We start from the raw sequence: 21,345 nt of genomic DNA on the forward strand, positions 1-21,345 counted from the left end.
GGGAGAGACGCCCAAGTGGACTCCGGCGGCCTCTCTTCTGGAAGGGGGAACTGGCCGACGGTATCATCAACCCCCCTCGCCTCGTATGTGCCAGTGTGACAAACAAAATATATATTTTATCCATACACATACATTTATATATATATATATATATAGTTATATATATATATATATATATATATATATATTTATTTATAGTTATATATATATATATATTTATTTATAGTTATATATATATATATAGTTATATATATATATATATATATTTATAGTTATACATATATAAATAAATATATATATATATATATATAGTTATATATATATATACATATATGTAGTTATATATATATATATATAGTTTTATGTATATATATATATGTGTGTGTGTGTGTGTAAATAAGAGCATCGGCCTGGCAAAGTAGAAAGATCCATCGTTACGCAGCAACAGCATAAGATTATATATATCTACATATATATATATATATATATATATATATATATATATATATATATATATATATACACATATTTAACGATTGTACGGAAAAACTCACACGAGCGGCACAATAATGGGCTGACACAATATGACACGAATAGAAAAGAATAGCAACATTTAGACGAACACTCACACGGTAAATTACCGTGTGAGTGTTCTTTTAAATGTTGCTATTCTTTTCTATTCGTGTTATATTGTGTCAGCCCATTATTATTTTTATTTATATATATATATATATATATATATATATATATATATATATATATACTATATATATATATATATATAAATATCTTATGTATATGCAAACCATAAACGCAGTAATCAACGCTAAGGTTGGTTTGGTAGGTGATAGTGTTCATCCCTTTACGGCGTGTGGTGAAATTCACAAATAAGCAGGGTAATAAGGGGGCCAGTGCCTTTCCCTGGGGCGGTTATGGTTTTCCAGGAAGACTTGGCACCCGACAAAACACATAGCTCAGGTGAAGCTGCAGGTACCCAGAGAGGCATGCCCAGGAAACGAGCATTAGCCCTACGGTCAGTAGTCCAACGCTCTGCCCCTGGATTACTGCGACCCATCTGTAAATAAATAAATCAATATATTTGTGTGCGTGCGTGCATGTGCTTGCAGCCGAAAGCTAATTATTTCTTAAATGTGAATGTCCATATTCGTTTTCTCAATTTATATTTTTGTGTTCTATTGTTCCCTCCAAGTGTTTTATTGCTCTCGTGACTGCTTTTACATTTTATATATATATATATATATATATATATATATATATATATATATATATATATATGTGTGTGTGTGTGTGTGTGTATGTATGTATGTATGTATATGTATGTATAAAAACTAGGAAAGCAACAAACAATGTAAGAACACTCATACGTTATTCATTAATAATTTCGATGGAATTTAGCTCTTCTTCCTCAGAAGACTTTGTTGAAGAAGTTTGTTTCCGTCCAAGTTTTTTTATTCAACACTTCCGTGTTACTTTGACGAAATCATCTACACATATATATATATATATATATATATATATATATATATATATATATATATATATATATATATATATATATATATATATAATGTAGATATATAATGTAAAAGCAGTCATAAGAGCAATAAAACATTTGGAGGGAACAATAGAACACAAAAATATACATTGAGAAAACGAATATGGACATTCACATTTAAGAAATTATTAGCTTAGTCAAGATATAGATATTTCTGTACACATACATATATATCTATATCTTGGAGGAAAGTCTCACGGATGTGAATAATAATTTAAACGGAGAAGCGAGATGGCGCTAGCGTACAAAAACACACAGAAACACATGCAAATGAAACTCACATATACGTATATATACACACACGCACACTCATAGATATATACTCACTCACTTGTTTTTAAAACAGAGAGAGAGAGAGAGAGAGATGGCATTAGTATATCTGCGAAGTATATTTGCGGAGGGGAGGGAGGGAGTGGGTGACGGTGGGTGTTTTTGGGGAAGGAGAGGGAAGGGGGTGGTGGAGTCGGAGAGGGAATTGGAATAATGGGCGTGGGGGCTTAACTCGCGCGCCTGGACAGGAAGGGATGAGCAGGGTGCTCGATGCGAGGGGGAGGGATAGGGGGCAGCCGAGGTCATCCTGGACCTTTCATTGGGAAGGAAGAAAGGAATGCCTCAGACCGACGGGGGCGGGACGGACACTCCACAGCCTTCGACCGGCATTGCTCAATTGGGATTGAATGACGGCGTCAGATAAGAGCGTCCGCAGTTGGCATTTTCACGGCTCTGAAAAGTCTCTTTGTTGCCATCGACATATTTCCGCGAGTGGAGGGAATGCGTGTGCGAAATAAAAATTTTCCTATTTTGAAATCTAGACATTAAAATGTTTTGTCTCTGTCCCTAATCCGTCCCATTGGTATCTCATGTTGGGAATTCTTATACGATGAGGGCAGCTAAATGAATGGTAAACGAATAGATAGCTAAACAGATGACATGATTTTACATTTCCAGTGTCCAAAGTGCAATGTACCAATTCCCACGAAATTAACTCGACATTAATCATAAGAAATGTAAGCATCAAATGGCTCGGTGACATAACGGACTAAAGCTACCGAGGGTTTCGGGTTCGAATCCCGGTAAAAGCGAATGATTTTCACAGTCTAAAATTGCTGCATTGTGAAGCACGTTTAGTGGATGACTCCGTTAAAAGTTACTGTCGCGGTATATCCCCCGGATTTTCTTGTAATGAATCCTTTGAAACCAATGATTCTCTTAAACGTAGACGAGATAAACACGGGAGCACACATTGATTTACATGAGTAGGCCCCGCACGAGTGAAGTATGAGGATCCGTAAATTGACCCTCAGCTCCTGTGTCGTGGCTGGTGCCCACTTTTCTTAGCGGTTCCACCGTATTCAAAAACGAGGAGATCACAAGAGAACGAGTCCAGCAACAAAATAAATGAATTAACACACAACTATAAAACAGCCAAATCGTTAACAAGAGAAACATGTCGCCAGGCATTAATAGGATTTAAAAATTAGAGTTTGGGTGAATACTTGGAAGATAATCTAAAAGCGTTTAGGTCATAAGTACGGAAGGTTCAGGGGAACAAGTCGGCAGTACCATCCCTAAATAACAACGGGCAAAAACTTAACACCAGTTTAGAAAAAGCTAAAATATTTAATCACTATTTTCTAATGATGTATGTATTTGTCGATATCTCGCATGTTTCTTCCTACATTTTATTTTTTATTTACTAGACCCATCTTTTTAACAGTTCTACAGCATGATTTTACTGTCTATGTCCTGTAATTAAACATTGTTGCATGGAAGTACTTTCTTTCGTGTGATTCAGGTTTGTCGAGTGCATGAACAAACTAATGTTTGCTTAGAGGTAACATGATTTGGTTTTGCATGTTGTTTTATTCTAGCTTACGGGTGGTGACCTAACACCCCCGCCCTTGCGGTGGCTTGCGGGGTAATGTGTAGATGTAGAGATTCGTGGTCTCCCCACGACCTCGACGGACATTGACCAAGTGCCAATACGTCACCGATATTATTATCCAACATCTCCGAAGCAATGAGAAGGGATTATTTAGTATCATCAAGGAGTTTCCAATTCCATTTCATTTATGGACCGCGATACATCATCCAAGTGCGTGACTGCAGTATTTTCGGTAATAATTTAGGTTTAAATTTTAACAGCAGGGGGGATCGGGATTCTGCCGTGGCACTGGCTTCACATCGATAGGGTCCGGGTTCGAATCCCGGAAACTGCAGATATTTTTCAGTGATATCCCGATCCTCACTTGAGGTGCTTTGAGGAGAGCACTTTGAGTGAGTACACCGTCACGCCGTCCGTCGGATGGGACGTTAAACTGTGCGACCCGTTGGCGCCTTTCGTCATTAAGAGTAGGCTAATACCGACGCCGGGTTTCTCTCTCCACCCTTCATCCTCTTCTATCCATCCCTATTGGTGCAATTGGCCTTAGCTGTCGGTCGCCTCCCCTGAGAACTACTACTCTTTAACAGCAGCAAGTAAGTCATCACTTAAATTATAACATATGAAAATAAATACTCGTCATTTTTTTTATAAAATGAGGATGTTAACATATTGAAAACATAAGGACGAAAAATGCGTCCCAGTTCCTTATATGAACGTGGATATAAAATAATTACCACTGATGGAATCAGATGTTGTAGTAATTATGAATTATGTTGTTGTAATGATGCTGTAGTAATTATGAATTAGCATTCCTATTTGTAAGTAATTTCATCTCCATGGTGATATTCGGTTATTGTGCAAAGACGAGCCCTCTCACGAGCAACTAGTCATGTTTTAAATATTTTAATTGCCCTTTAATTTTCTATGGCGATTATTGCAACATGTAATTAGGACCCGCGCATCAATTTTGTGATTTAGTAATTGACATCACCTCCCCAGATATATACCATGGCGATTCGAAAAGTATGCTCTCCTATTTTCTTAATTAAAAATCAAATTTACTCTCAACTTTGCGTACATCGTTTGAAAGGTTGAGCATTTATCTATTTTTCTACATGGTCGCCTTGACGATCAATCACGTTTTGCGTCCTTGTAAGCAGCTTTTTAATACCGGCGTAGTAACTTTCTCCCGCCGCGTCGCGAAGCCAAGTGACGACTGCTTCTCCGATATAGATTCATCGCCATTCAGTGGAAGTGTACGGTGAAGTGTATGGTCATGAAAAACGTCCGGAAATGGTGCAGGGAGTTTTTTGATGGCCGGGAAAACGTCCACGATGAGCAGCTGTCGGGGCGGCCGACTTTGGCGGTGGCTCCAATTGACGAGATGGTGCGTAATAACAGGAGGATTACCCTTCATGAGATGAAGGAAGGCCTTAATGAAGAGAGTGGCTACTTCTCCGTGCGGAATATTGTGTCGGAGGTCGGAGGTCACAACAAGGTGTCTCGCCAAAGGAGTGTGCTTGCATCATGTCAATGCACGTCCACACGTGCCACATCAAACGACCACCCTACTCGATCAATTCAGCTGGGATATCATCGACCACCCTTATTACAGCCAGAACGTTGCCCCCAGCGACTATCACTGGTTTCTCGCTCTCAAAAAACACCTTGGAGGAGAGAAATTCAAGTCAGACGAGGAAGTGCAAGAAGCAGTCGTCAGTTGGCTTCGCGACGCGGCGGGAGAAAGGTACGACGCCGGTATTAAAAAACTGCTTACAAGGATGCAACAAGTAATTGATCGTCAAGGCGACTATGTAGAAAAATAGCTGAATGTTCAACCTTTCCAACGATGTACGCAAAGTTGAGAATAAATTTGATTTTTTTATGAAAAGAATAGGAGACCTTTTCGAATCGCCCTCGTATACATATTTCGTTGTGTACATACCTCCCAACTCGCTTTTATCATGTCTTGGTATGAAGCCTGCGATTTCTTATTCCATATGATTAATTGCTAAAAAATCTAATGGCTATAGAGTAACCGTCATAGAATAGCTATGTAAAAATACCTTGCTTATGAATGTTTAGTTTACTTTATTGTTCATATTGCAATTCATATGCTGCAGGAGAATAACATCGTCTTCATTTTAGATTTCAGTTTTGTCATGAGTAAGGTTTGGTGACGATAATCCACTGGTGTCCCTGGCGATTGTAACGTCTTTCCGAGAGGTCGCCACGGAGTTCCGGTGGCCGTGGTCTTGAAGAATGGCGGTGGTCCACTTCTCGACCAATCGTTCCGCGATGCGTTTCTGGGCATTCAGAATTCCTCTCTTTGAACTAGAATCCTTTTGCGTCACCATGATCCAGGCACAGAGGAATACATGGGGTTTTGTTAGGAGTCACAAAATATTTATTTGGGAGCAGGTAGAACAGTTTACGTATCTCGGAAGTGTTTTAGACCAACACAGTCAAAGTAGTAGGGGCGTGAGGAGAAAATTGCGCTAGGCAAAGATGCTTTCACAAGGAGGAGGGATTTGATGACGGGGACGTTGAGTAAGGATGTTAAGAAAAGACTCGTAAAAACTTAGATATGGAGCGTAGCTATGTACGGCGCGGAAACGTGGTCATTGAAGCAGGAGGATGGCCGTAGACTGGGGGCTTTTGAAATGTGGGTGTGGAGAAGAATGGAGAAGGTAAAATGGACAGAGAAGAAAACAAACGAGGAAGTACTTGGTATGGTGGGCGAAGAGAGGGGTTTGCTGGGAGAAATCATATGGAGGCAGGAAAAGTGAATGAAGGGGGTATTAACCGGCAGTGGGATGTTGAAGACTGTAATAGAGGGGAGAATGTTAGACAAACGAGGAAAGGGCAGGAGCAGGATAGGGATGTTGGACGGGATGAAGGGAGGAAGAAAGTACTCAGAGATGAAGAGGGACCTGGTGTAGACTAGGTCGCTGGATTATGTGTTTTGTTAGGAGTCACAAAATATTTATTTAGTAGCTGTGTCCACCCAAAAACCTACCTTAACCGGTAGATTACCTAATAATACGATAACGACATCATCGAAATATAATTTCAAAATATGATCGAGTCAATGGGAAATGGGAAACTTGAAACTATCATTAAATTAAGGGAGTTGGGAGATAGTTTGGGGAAATAGTAATGTTAATTACATGTACAAATTAATGCCAATTATTTTTTTATTAATATTTGCAGGAATTTAGTCCTTCAAGTGTAGTTTTGCCTTTACATATTTATTTGAAAAATACGCCGTGGTTCTTCGGCCTCCAATAACGGATTGCTTTAACTTTAAATTGTGAGACAGATTGCCAAACGCGTTCGAGTCGAGACGCGCCAATTTCCCCTTCGCCATCACGAAATTCGAAAATATGAGGACTTCATCTTGATTAACATTTGATCTCCAGAGTCATGATTTCCCTTTTTATTTAAATGATTATGTTTCGCTGCAGATGGCAACATCTCCCATGGTGAGTGCCACTCTGCATTTGGCCTTCTTATATACTTTTTAGCTCTCGGCTCCGGTGTCTCGTGATGCCTGACCCGGTGGAAGACCCGAGAAAATTTCAAGCAAATACGCCGGGAAAGCACCAGATCTTAATAAATTTCTTGCTTATTCCGTCCGAAGTTCTATTATACAGATAGTCTTATTGTATTATTATTTTTTTGTGTGAAATTCAATGGATTACATTAAGCGGCATCATTCAACCATATATTGTGATGAAAAGGTCAAAGAGAAATGTTATCTCTTGCTGGTTAGGCCTCATCCAGAATATGCTGCTATAGTGTATGGGATCCTCACCAAGTTGGATTGATTGCCGAATTGGATCGTGTGCAGCGTAGACGAGCTAGATGTGTGAAACGTTTTTATGATGACCTTAGTAGTGTATCAAAATTATCAAAGGAGCTAGGTTGGGAATCACTCACGGAGCAGAGGTTAAATTGCGGATTAAATATCTTGCATTAATTGGAAGAATGTCTCTTTAGCAGTGATTATGTTGAAAATGTATTATTACCCCCAGCGTACCACGGTAGGAGAGAACATGTCAATAAAATTAGTGAGGCAAAGGTTAGATCAGATTTTGAGATGTATTTTTATTCACGACCGATAAGGGATCAGAATAACATCGCCCAACCGCGGTAGGGTCATGTTCGGGTCAAAAGTAGTCTGGTGTGTGTTCATACCCTGCCACACACCCTAGCGGTGGCTTGCAGGGTACCATTAAAATGAAGCAAGGAGTTACAGAGCTCATTTGGTGTCATTATCGAGAAGAGGTTCCAGAGAAATACTAGCGATTGAGGTCATTTAAGTACTCGGATAGTGAGGAATGGCATGTAACGTGATGAAAAGGTCGCAACGGTCATAAAAGTGAAAGGCCAATGTTTTGTCTAGCAGAAACGCCCCTTTGATTTGATCAACCTCGTACCTATTGACAATAATCGGGCAGTGGAACGGCTCTTTATTTTAACCAGAGCGGCCGGGTGCCGACCTAGAGCCGTCGTTATCTTTAACTCGTTCATTCGCGCTTCAAGGGAACAGCCTGAAGACGTGAGTGGCGAGCTAACGATTGAAAGGATGCGTTATTGAGATGCTGACGTTTATTTATCGAGCTCTTTTGTTTTACGTGTTATCTAGAGAAATGGTATTAGTATGCGTCAATTTTCACATACATGTGTTGAACGCATATTTTGAGCAAGCAAGTGTGTTCTTGTCTAATCCTCCCGAAATACGAATGATGACAGGTTACTAATCCTTATACAAAGCATGGGCATCATTCTTTTTAAGAGGATCGCGTGCAGTTAACATACGCTTTTGAGGGAAGTGAGAGGCTTTCGCTGCAAGTTATACCTGGATCGCATGAAGCCTCTCCTTGGCGTTTATCAGGCGACTTTTTGTTCAATACACGAGCGATGCCCATAAAGTAAATTACGTTTTGAAATAAAATATTAACCTACTGACAAGACAAAATGTTATTATATGCATAATTCTGGCTCTGAAGAAATCTGCCGCCTTACAAACTTTTAATCACTTTTTTACGCCAGCATGCAATTCTGCGTCACTGTCAAAGCGTTATACTGCGAGTTATGTCTAGCGAGAGATCCGTGATCGTAAATATTTTCGATTTTCACGAATTTTTCCGTTGATTTTGAGCGTCAGTTCATCTGTCACCGCAATGCTAGGCCGACGACCACTGCGGTGTGTCCTCTCGTCGTTAACATTGTTGCTGTGGCCATTATTTGTAAACTGAGAATACACCACTGCCTCGCTCCGCTTTCACTAATCACTATTACGTCTCCGTGCACACTTCACGAAGTTGCCCATCAATATTTCAATCGGCTTGCGTTAGTTTTTGGTCAGCGGAAACCTAATCACGGATCGCACACTTGACAATTAGCAGGATTTTGTATTGAAGCGCACATTTCAACAGTTCGCAGGGTGATCAAAATAGAAAAACCACAGTCTGCACACTGTCATACCAGGATGGATATTGAGTATATACTATATGGACGTTTAAACACCAAGAAGATGGCTCTGGCCCTACCTATAGCCACACTAGACCGAAACGTAAGTTAACTCCTTGCCAACCCTGAGTTGTCCAGGATGCTCCTTCGATTTATTTCTGTGTGATTCGTTTTCCTTCTTTAATTAATTGTCTACTCACCATTCTCCTCATACGTCTGCCTTTCTTATCCTAGCGTTCCTCGCGTCCTTGTGTCACTTTTCGTAGCATATTCAGGTCTGAAGCTTGTGTTCTGTTTCATTAGCAGCTATTTAAGACCATGTTTCGCTACCATAATTTATATTGGGATAATTCATCATTCCATAGAATTTTGTCAACGCTTTAATTCCTACCTTGTTCCTTAGGCTTCTTGATATTTCACCGCTCACGTAAACTCTTTCTTGTAGCCTATTTCCCGGTTTAACATTATGTTATTGTCTGACAGCGTTTGTAAAGATATTTTAATACGTTTTTTGCAAATTGATTTTTCAGAGAAAAATAACTATTTTGATGTTTAAAATTTGCAAGAACATTTTTATGAAAAGTCACATGAAGGTTTGCGTGCAAGTTTTGATACCTTGCTTTTCCTGAATATTTTGGAAGTTCCCATTGAAGAACTACTTTTTGTGCACCATTATTTTTTTGTTTGTTGATAAATCTCATGGTAAAGAAAAAACTGTTAAAATTTCACGATTTTTGAGCTCGAATTGCCGCTTTCTCACTTGGCATATTTATTTCTGTGCACTTAAAGGTCAAATTTCACAAAACTAAGACTTTTACAGTCAAATTTTATATTGCGTTGCTTTCAGACTAATATTAAGTTCTATATTGCAGGATGCAGAACGACTTTTGTTTCGTTTTAAATTTAGATTTGTTAATAAGTTTATTTTTATTCATTATTTGTAATAAATATTTTACGTGCACATGGGGACGGAAAATGTCCGTTTAAAACGAACGCGACGCATTTAAGAGGAGGGGGCGTTGCACCCCACCACGTGGTCTGGTAAGCTGAGCCAAATTGTCACATCCCACGAAGGGATCTTCTCCGGAAGCTCGAAACTTCTCGCCGAGCATGTGACAAGGTGACAGGCGAGTGTATACGACAACTGATGACTTTAATAGAGGATCCGAGGTCACGAAAGGGTGATCCTAATTCAGGCAATCATCATCTGCATTCAAAGCAACTGATCGGAGGATATCTCTATTGAACATTCCCTCGCGGCAGCCTCTCTCTCTCTCTCTCTCTGATGCATGCGGGCTTGAATGAGCTCTGGGGCAAAGGTAGGGTGCACTGCGACGCCGAGGTCGCGGTGATTGGCGTCATCAGTCGGACGGGCAAGATGTTCTTTGCGGTGCAGACAGACTCCCATCCCTCATCCAATGTCACTCCTTCGGCCACTCGCTGTATCCCCACTTAAATGTACATGTCTTTCCAGTCATAGGCTCTTTAAGTGAATAAGATTTGAGGAAATATATTGAAGGGAAATAAGGGATGCATCTTTATTTTATTTTAGCCCTGACAGTTGACCGGCATATGAAATATCTTGCAGACAACACGAGATCTTATTGCTCGATGTTCCTTTAATCTAAAGCGAAAAATTCTAATGAATTTTATCTGTAAAGCAGCCCTAAGGATTTTATTGTAAGCACCAATCCACTGCTTTTGTTTAGGATATTTTAGTGCCCTGCAAGCCACCGCTAGGGCGTGTGTCAAGGGGTAAATACACACCAGACTAATTTTGACCCGAGTATGACCCTACCGCGGTCGGACAATGTTATTATGATCCCTTATCGTTGTTGGGAAAAATGACATCTTAAATATATTTGTTCTATTCTTAATCTTTTTGATTTTGTTGGCATGATCTCTTCTACCGAAGTACGACGGTGATGGTACTAATGCATTTTCAACATCACTGCTAAAGAGATGTCCTTCCAATATATGCAAGAGCTTCAATTTGTAATTTAACCTTCGCTCCGTGAGTGATTCCCAGCCTAGCTGCTCTAATATTTTGGATACGTTACTAAGTTTATCATTACCACGTTTTAAAAATCTGGCTCCTCTACGGTACACGCGATCCAATTCGGAAATCAATCCAACTTCAGGAGGATTCCATGTGGTACTTGCAGCATATTCTAAATGAGGTCTACCCAGCGGAAGATAACATTTCTCTTTGACCTTTTCTTCACATTTTCCAAGTACTCTTCTAATAAATCCTAATTTTTAGTTAGCTTGTCCACGTATTCCCCGTATATGATTCACTCAGGATAGGTTGTAGTAGTTTTTAGGGGAGGCGACCGACAGCTAAGGTCATTTGCGCCATAGGGGATGGAAAGGAAAGGATGAAGGGTGGAGAGAAACCCGGCTTCAGCATTAGCCTGCTCTTTACGAAAGGCGCCAAGGGGTCCGCAGTTTAACGTCCCATCCGACGGACGGCGTACTCACTCAAAGTGCCCTCCACAAAGCACCTCAAGTAGGGATCGAGATACCTCTGAAAAATATTCAACACCGCCGGGATTTGAATCCGCGCCCTCTGGGTGGGAAACCAGTACATTAGCCCCCGCACCATCTCGATCCCCAGGATAGGTCGTGAGTGAGGGTAATGCCTTCAAGTATTTAATGGAGTCTACACATTCCATTTCGGTGTTCCCGATGCAGCTTGGCGTTTGGGAGGGATTTGCTCCTTTTCCATAAATTTATCACTGCGCAATTTTTTAGTTTAATTCTAATTGTCAAGTGCCGCACCAGTATTGTATAGCATCGTCTGATAGAGCTGCCGTGTCCTCAGGATCACGGATATCACGGTAAACCACTGCATCGTCGGCAAATAAACGTATCTTACTCATGACTACGGAGTCAATGCTGTTGTCACAATGGTGCAAGAAAGCGATTTAACTAAATTCAATTTCTAGAACCTGAGAAAACTTACTTAATAGGAGATATTAGAATTCACCAAGGAATAGTTACGTTTTGCGTTGTCAAATACATTAATAGAGAGAAATGTCGTTTGGTTTGCGGTTAGCAATTTCTTTTTCGTTTTATCGTCAGAGAAGAGCAACATTTATTTTCATATGTTCTCCCTCAAATATGGGCCAATGCCAACTGATCGTTCATCTTTGTTTCGATGTCCATTCGTAATATGTCTCCAATTCATTCAGAGCATATCGATTGGGATGATTTGGACGCATTATGAAACTCTGGCAAAGCGTAGAAAAATTTAAAATTTTCATGGGTAGCAAACTTAATACTCAAGTCTCACTTTTTTCGAACGAACCACAAGTTTCCACGCATTTTCAATGACACTGCGGCTGTGCTAAAGAGACAAAAAACTCTTTTAGAGTCCATGATAGCAAAAATTAGATGCTGGTTCAAGTCTGTCATACGTGATTGCGTGTATCTTTCCTTAAAGTTCTCCTTAAGTTGTCATTATCCTTATAATTGAAGGTGTTGATGGTCATTTTAAAAAAGTATTTCCCATTAATTTATTGGACTTAATACGTATACGTAATTTGGAGTAATAAGTATGATATTTCGCGTAAAAATTCCGGTATTTTGGCACATGGAGGGGTAATTTCGAAGATTGTGGATTCAGACTTTCGCGTTACCCAAGTTTGCCCGGAGTGATTCAAGTCTACTTCGACTCGAGGAGTGAACGAAACATCGCGCGAAAGATAAGAAACATTCCTACACCAGGAAAAAAGATTCATAACAAAATCTTGAAAAATACCAAAATTACGTCAAAGTGTGCAAAATTATGTCGCCTAACAAAATATTGCAAACTTCTGCCAAAAGAAGATCTGTACAAGAGTCAACTTCTTTCTATCCATCTTCCCTGTTCAAGTAACTAAACCAATTGCATTCCTGAGAAAAATATCGCCAGTATTGCACACTACTCTACTCGAAAACCCTGACTAATATGACACAAAAACACATAAAAGCCCTTAACACATATCAAAATAACTCATTCTTCAGTTCTGCGTACATTCTACCTCTTCTAACTCCGTCCACATTCGTAATTATTCTTTTCTTCCCTCCTTGTCACCTTCCCTCGTCGTCTTCTTTTTGACAAAACGTTCCCTCTTGGCGCTTGGCTTGCTGCTGCCCGGTGATTTAATCATTCAGCTGCTGTGTTTGCGGCTTCTTAGCCCGTCGATGAAGGAAGGTCCAATCAACTCCTTCTCCTTTTCAATGGTGGTTGGTCGTCGTCCCGTCCCGTTGCTGCTCTTGGGCGTTTGTGCCTTTCCCAGGAGACAGGTTTTAAGCCGCCGATCGACCGCAAGTGCTCTTATGTTTTGCCCTCATGAAGCTCCTCGTAAAAGGCCGTCGCGCGAGTCTTGATGACATCTCCAATGGGCGCAGTTTCAGTTAAGGCGTGGAGGATTACTGCGGCATAGTTCCATCCAAGCCCAAGTACACTGTTGGGTGCCCCTCTTTCCGTCACCTCCAAGTGGTGGAAGGCCGTCTGAGTCATTCTGCCACTCCATGCCGGTGAAGCGTACATCAAGATTGGACGAATTGCCGCCACGTATAGATACGTCTTTGTCTTCATAGAGAGGGATGGTGAACGCAGCAGCGGCGAGAGTTGCAGTCGTCTTCCTCTTGCCTTCCTGGTGGCAGCGAGGGCGTGACTTTTGAATGTCAGTATTTTATTCAGTATGACACCTAGATAGGTCACCTCTTCCTTCCATGGCGCCTCCTCGGTGCCCACGAGGATTTCTCCTGGTTCTCGCAGTCCTCCAGGTGAAAAATGAATCGTCTGCGTCTTTGCGTTGTTAACGCTGATTCGCCACAGGGCGTACCACTCCAGCAGTTTGTCTACTGCTCGCTGCAGGTATGTTGCCGCCATGTGTGCTCTCCGCGAAGTGGTCACTATTGCTGCGTCATCCGCATACAGGGCAACCAAGGTATGTCGTCCATGGTCTACCGGGAGGTCCGCCGTGTATAGATTAAAAAGTATCGGTCCGAGCACCGATCCATGCGGTATGCCTGCGTGGACCTGTTTCGGCTGTGACAGCGCGCGTCCCCAGGCGACACGGAAAGTCCTTCCTGTCAGGTATGATGTTAGCAAGCGGAGCTGTAAATTTGGAAACCGCTGTATGTCACCTTCCCAGCATCCTTCCCTTCCCTTTTATGCTGCCGTCTCCAGCATCCCATTGTACCTCCCTCAGTTTACGAGGGTGGTTCCAGAAGTACCCGGCCTGACCTAGAAATGGCGATAGTTGTTCAAAAAATATCACTGTATTAGAAAGTACGCAATCTATAAAGCATTTGTTTCAAGTTTGAAGGCGCCACGTTGTATAGTATTTGTTTGGCAGCCATCAATAGCGAACGTTTTCAGCGAATTTGTGAAAATGGAGAAAATTGGTCATCGTTATGTGATACAATACTTTTATTTGAAAGACCTTGGCACAACCAATATAAAAGCTGCACTGGTTTCTACTTTGGGTGAGTCTGCTCCTTCGTTTACAATAATAAACTATTGGTTAGCAGAGTTTAAACGAGGCCGTACGAGCTGTCAAGACGAGCATCGAATCTGTCGACCAAATGAGGTGACGAATCCAGAAATGTTGAATAAAATCCACAAAGTGATACTTAATGATCAATGACTGAAAGTGTGCGAGCTAGAAGACATAGTAGGCATTTCAAAAAGTGCGGTACATAGCCTGTTAACTGAAAATTTGGACACGAGAAAGCTGTTTGCAAGATGGATGCCGCGTTTGCTCACACTCGAGCAAAACCAGTGTCGTGAAGATGTTTAAATTGAGTGTTTAGCAAAGTTTAATAGCAACAAAGCAGATTTTTGTGCCGTTTCATAACCATGAGTGAAACATGGGTCCATTGCTTCACACCCTAGATAAAAGAACAATCGAAACAATAGATTCAAAAGGCAGAACCGCCTCCAAAGCAAGCGAAGAGCGTTTCATCTGCAGGTAAGGTCATGGCGTCGGTTTTTTGGGATGCGCCTGGGATAATTTTAATTGGCTATCTTGAAAAAGGAAAAACTATCACCGGCCAGTATTATGCGAACTTATTTCAATGTTTGAGCCAAGAAATCAAGCAAAAGCGGCCGCCGCATTTGGCTGAGACGAAAGTGTTGTTTCGTCAAGACAGTGCAACAGCTCACTAATCCATTGTTGCAATGCCCAAATGAATTAAAGTTTGAATTTCTACCTCATGCACCCTATTCGCCACGTTTAACCCCCTCGGATTATTTTCTGTTCGCAAACTTGAACAAATGGCTCGTTGGTCAAAGATTTTTCAACCGTGAGGAAGTGATTTGTGAAGGTAATGGCTATTTTGAGGAGCAAGACAGTTGTTATTATAAAAAGGGTATCGAACTTATTGATCATCGCTGAGAAAAGCGTATAGAGCTGAAATGAGATTATGTTGAAAAATAAACATGTTTTTTTCCAAAATATTTTTGTTTTCTTTGTTGGGTCGGGTACCTCTGGGATCACCCTCGTATATCCTGCATCCACACTGGTTCTACCCTCTTCGCATTTACCCCAACAACCTCCTCTCTTCCCCTTCCACCGTGCTTAGGACTTCATTTTTTGTTTTCCTTTGCGTCCATTTCGTTTCATTCATTCCTTTGCCACGTCCACACCTCGAAAGCCTCCAACCTACGCATATCCACTTGCCTCAACGGCCAAGTTTCCCAGCCACGCAAAAATGCGCCTCATATTAAAGTTGAGGGAAAGATAAGGGAGAGTTAATTTGTTTGCAGAAGATATTACGGCGGCGATTAGCCATGTCGCCATCTTTCGGTTAACACCAGCAGGGTTATCGGGGGTCCGCGGTGAGTTATGGGGTGTGCGAAGGACACGCTCATTGAGTTTGACGTCCAATTGACTCGCGATTTTCGTCGATGTACGCCTCATGACTGCGCCTACTTTCCGGAGGCAAACGTTCGAATATCTACGCACATCAAAATAACTTACGAGTGCATTTGATTACACTGGAGAAACAGATTCATTATTTCTCTCAGCAGCATATCGTGCGGGACAGCATTTCACGGCATGGATAAATCCAAGGTTTTCTGCAAGACAATTTCACCATTGATTGGAAAACTCGTATGCAACGGTGTACTTTTTCTTGGGGTCAACTTTTCATCCATTTCCAATAGTTAAAGTAAAAATAATAAGGTATCTTATTGCAAATTATTAGATATCTCTTCTTATACATCCATTACACACATTATTAAAAAAATATCCATTGATTTACATTGGAAACACTGGAGGACTGATTGGGGGAAAACCTTATCGAATGCCAAAATTCGCCATGACAGACCATTAGATTAGGTAGCCATTTTCATTTTGCGACGGAGAATTGGTAGAATTAGGTTTGTGGGTGATCAACCCTTGGTTAGCCACTCAGCCAAAGGGTTGCAATCATTGATGAGCACAATATAATATCAGTGCGATAGATATGGAATGAGAACCGACGTAAACGATCTAATGGCTGTGAGGTTTTCGAGATAGGAGAGAGGATGAATTAAACGTTAAAAATAAGAGGGTAAAAAACAAGGGAAAATGGAACATGTTACTGAAGAAACAAGAAGGAGAAATTCGCTCGAAAAGAAGCTGTCAAAAGAAGTTGGGAATATACAGGTATGACAAAGACAATGAGTAAACACTTGAAATGGAATGCGGTTTTGTGTGGCATGAACAATTGGACATTGAATTAAGGTAATGCGACGCTTCAATTGGAGGCTTTTGATATCCGTATTTGAAGGATTTTATTTTACTGGACGGAATGCATAATTCGCCCGGTAACGTTTCGTCCTAGTATTTATCCAAGCGAGGTATGACTTTATATCAGCCTTAAACTAGGGATGGATAACAATTATTATTTGAAGTTGGCAGGTTACGATGTGTATATACCATAACCTCTTTAAAAGCTTTTCTACAGAAAATATTTTGGGATAAGATACCTCGTAATTTTTCATCTTCGTAGAGGCAAACTTGATCACAGTATAGGAAAGTTTTTAAGTATTTAATTTTACTAGAATAAAGGTATTATTTTTGCAATGGCTCCTTGGTATTGGTAAATATTTGTGGGGGGTGCGCGTCCTCCCATTTCCCCTTCAAATCTTTCCAAAAGTTTAACCCTTTGGAAAGATTTGAAGGGGATTGCGTCTAATTTTCCCCTTTTTATGTGGAAATGAAAATTTAAAAAAAGTGTGTGAGCCCTAGACTTATTAAAATATTCAAGTATTCTCAGTATACATTTGAGCAACACTCCCTAAATAAAAATTGAGTGGCTCCAGGTGTGATGTGGTAGAAGTCGAACATAATGAATAACTGATCGAAGCACTTTTCCACTTGATAGATATCAAGAGGAAAAGTGCTACTCCCTAAATACTCCCTAAAGTGCTATACTCCCTAAATACTCCCTCTTATGCTTTAAAAAATCTTAAATGCGCGACAGGAGGAAGGGTTACAAACGATACCTCTTTCTAATATGGCAGACCGAGATATATTTCAATGCTCAAATCCAGATTTCGCATGCTACTCATATGGCTACTTAGAAAGCAAACTAGCAACGTGAATGATCCACCTGCCTACGTATCAGCAAATTTAGTCAATTATATGGGGCATTGACATGTTCACTCACAGTTGAGTCAGTCAGTTTATTTTTCTAGAAGTTAATTCCATCGATTGTAAGGGCCTGTAATCACAGGCCCGTGCCTATGATTAAACAGTATTGGTGGATGTTTGACTCTATGCTGTTGAGCCAGGCGCCTCAAGCTGGTCGAACTCGTGAGTTGTAATCGATCGACCTTCATTAAACTCGACTACCCAAGGGATTTCGATAACCGTCTCGTTCAAGCGCAGTTTCGTTTCTTGTTTAGAATTTTGTCGTGTAATTTTTTTTCATTGGTTTCTGTGTTAAACGATTTGAGAGCTCATAATGCAAAATTTATTTAAATCCAACCTCAGTAAACCATCAAAACTGTTAATTACCTTTCAAAGAGATATCAGTGAGAATTCTAAGAGAAAGCGTATCGTCGGAGAAACGGTGAAGAGGATAAACAAGGAAAACAAGTATTTGTTTGGAAACTTACTGGAAAGTAGAAGTCAAAGAAGGCAATCTTCGAAGGATAAAACCCAGAAACCCACCGTTGCTTATGGTTCATTGAATCAAGTGTTGCCATCGGAAGAAAAGGAAGGCGATGGAATCAATGTAGATATTTGCCCACGAACACAAACTAATCGGACTAGGGTTATTGGAGTTAGTGCTACCTCTAATGACAGCATAAACACACCTAAAAGCATTGATACTCATCATTCTCTTAATACATCCGTTGAATTTTCAGTGAAACCGACCCATCGTAACACTTCAGCGGTTGTCATACCATCAGTAGTTTTAAAAAGCATTAAGGGTTTTCCGTTAATTAATCGCGATAAAAGTGTAACTGACTCGTATTCTTTAGAACCACCCGAAACGCTTCTCTCTCGCAACAGAGAGTACTCCAAGCTATTTCCGTCGGTAGGTAAAATACTAAATGCCACAATGTCTGACATGTCTAAACTACTCCTTAAAAAATGGAGAGAAAAAATGATTGCATCACTGGGCGAAGAAGGCTTCCTAAAGTTTAACAGAGGTAAAAAAAATAGCCTAATCTTAGAATCCTGTATTTTTGGCTGAATGGCAATAAGTAGATAACATTCATCTTAAGATTTTTCTTTCACTGCCGTTATTTTTATTTTAATATTATCATTATTTGACCCTAGTTCAGTGACTTATAACTAATTAGTGAGTAAGGTATAGGTATATTATATATGTACGTCTTTGTGAGCCACATAGGTATCCAATTGTCTTTTCAGCACAGTTGAACGCTGGCATTCAGTTTCATATGGCAGTCCAATCTTTTCTCCGGGGTGCATCAGAAGAAACTCTGGTGCTTGATGGACAAGGAGTTTCTGGCTGTTGGAAAAGCTTGTCATCTGTTATTTCAGAAATTGATAGAGTTCAAGTGTTGGAGGGTGCTGTGTGCCATCCTCATCTATTCTACCATGGAGTGCTTGATTGCATTGCTTCATACCAGTCAGTAATATATTCTGTAATTTCCATTTTCATCATCATGGTGATAGTAGTTAATGGCAAGAATCGTGCCCGACCAAACCAATGGTCTGTTTCAGTAATCCTATCTACCCTGTCAATTGAATATTCGGTGTTTTTTCTTTGTGGAAAATACTGCATTGCTCTAAATTAATACCATATTATCTGGTGGACCCTCATCAATTATTTCCAAAAACTGTTTTCATTCCAGCAGTTTCTGCAAATTTGTTTTGTTGGCCTCGAAATACGTCCATGCCTTTCCTACTGAAAAACTTCTATGTATTTGTTTACCGTAAAGTTGGCTACTTAAATGCAACAAACTGTGCAGGGTCATTTACTAGGTTGTGGTATATCTTTGCAAAACTACATTAATTTTGAATGTTGAATTAAGTAACCTCGGAGTATTTGTCAAACCCTTTAGTGTTTTGGTGAATCATTCTTATATGTGATTTGGTTTCATTTGTGCATAACTTGTGATATATATAGTGACTGAAGTGATATTTCTGTATTCTGATGGACTCTAATGATCCTATCAATTGTACTATTATTTTTATTGCTCAAACAATCACTTTAATTTCCATCTTTGACATTAAAAGCAGCATAAATTTCATATTGAGTACAGTAAGTGATGGCCAGTTCTTTTACAGGGGAGAAGAGGTTTTAATTGAATGGAAGAAGTCAGATAAGCCAAAGCCAAAGCTGGAGAACACATATGATGCCCCTGTTCAGCTCAGCGCCTACATGGGAGCGATGAACTATGATCGGAATTATCCATTGTGGGTACGTTGAATGTATCTGTGCATCATTCTGTGACCTCTAACAAGCAGTAAAGCAAGAAGTAAACATAATGTTCGATCTTTGCTTTTATTGTGGTGTAATTCACTTCTTTGAACTTCCCAGTAAATGCAGTGGTTATATTATTGGATTCCACTGTTTGATATTTGCAATAAGCTTATTATTCTATTAAATGCTGCCTTGTTCCTCTAGAATCTAAATTTGTTTAGCCCAATTCTCCTTTCGTGATCTGCACATTTTTTGCTCTTTTAACAAGGTGTTTCTTCATAATATCATAAATTAAGTCATATGTGTATGTTGTCTTCTCCCAAAAAAGTCTATGAATTAGTTTTAAATAGAAAGCATTTTCATGTCATTACCAGAATTGCTTTTCGGATCAAATTTGTCAATGAAAAAAAAAATTTGGAGATATCATTGTAATAGTGACATGATTTTTATGTTTTCAGGTGAATGGTGGCTTGGTGGTGATAGCGTATAGTGATGGGTCTCCCGCTGATGTATTCCATCTCACTCTGTCAGATTGTAACAGATATTGGAACTCTTGGCTTGAGAGGGTTCAGTTGTTTTGGTCGCAGCAACAAGAGGAAAAGCAATTATCAGAAGGGAGTGGAAATAAAGAATTATTATGAATCAAGCAGATGTGATCATATTGATTCCATTTTACTTCCATTATTCGGCATAAATTGTAAATCATTTTCTGCACTTTGAAATACAAACACCAAATTTAATGTTTATACATTCATTATTCAATTCATTACCTGAATATATTATGGGTCATGAAAAGTTAAGGTTAGTTATTTAAGCACTGTTTACTTTAACACATGAATGAAATGGGAAAAACGTTTATCTGTAGAGAATGTTATGAGCAAAATGTGAGCTCAATCAATTTCTACTGCCCTCTCCCAGAGGATTAAAACCATGGTTTTTTCTTAATGAATGGACATGAATTATAATGTTTGTTCAGGGGTGTTTAGACTCAAACAACCATTTTTTGGTTCTGTGGAAATCTGCAATTCAGCTACACAGTTGAAGTGAGTTGCTTGAGTGATGCGGGCTAATAATCTTGGGAGAACTGCCACAAGTGAGTTAGTGGTTGATCATTATATTTGTTTTTTTTTAACCTTGTTAAAGGTGGCATTAATGACCATATGAATTTTGAAAGAGAAATATAAAACAGTGGATATCATTTTTTCACACATGCTTGCTTTCAAACAAGGCAAGATTGAAGGAACCTACAATTCTGAGGTGCATCCTTTTTATTTTATTGTGTATTATATATCTTTGAAAATGATATTTTTGAATTTTCTTAACCTCAAGTTACCCCTACAAGTTTCCATTTTATTGCCATAATGATGTTTGGCAAGTTAGAGGTTTGCACATATTGGTAACCAACTACAACTCTTTCTGTAGAAATCAGCAAGTACAAGGCAGAGATCCAATCGGTACTGCCTTCCTCGTGATAGCTGGAATTGCATGTTTTCTAAGCACGCAGGGATTATCTACCTGGCAC

The 21,345-nt window shown here is 39.9% G+C and overlaps 1 protein-coding gene across 1 annotated transcript; it reads left to right on the plus strand.

Annotated features, from left to right (window-relative positions):
* The first annotated feature begins 60 nt into the window (after nt 1-60).
* LOC139691399 (mitochondrial genome maintenance exonuclease 1-like) lies at nt 61-20,558 on the plus strand. The gene is made up of 4 exons (XM_071589196.1): nt 61-83; nt 18,806-19,025; nt 19,688-19,820; nt 20,282-20,558. The coding sequence occupies exons 2-4, from the start codon at nt 18,835-18,837 to the stop codon at nt 20,462-20,464; spliced, it is 507 nt and encodes a 168-aa protein (XP_071445297.1). The 5' UTR covers nt 61-83; nt 18,806-18,834; the 3' UTR covers nt 20,465-20,558.
* The last annotated feature ends 787 nt before the right edge of the window (nt 20,559-21,345 follow it).

Source organism: Hetaerina americana, unplaced genomic scaffold (assembly GCF_022747635.1).
Source record: "Hetaerina americana unplaced genomic scaffold, ioHetAmer1.1.p SCAF_34, whole genome shotgun sequence".
In the NCBI taxonomy this organism is placed as follows: Eukaryota; Metazoa; Arthropoda; class Insecta; order Odonata; family Calopterygidae; genus Hetaerina; species Hetaerina americana.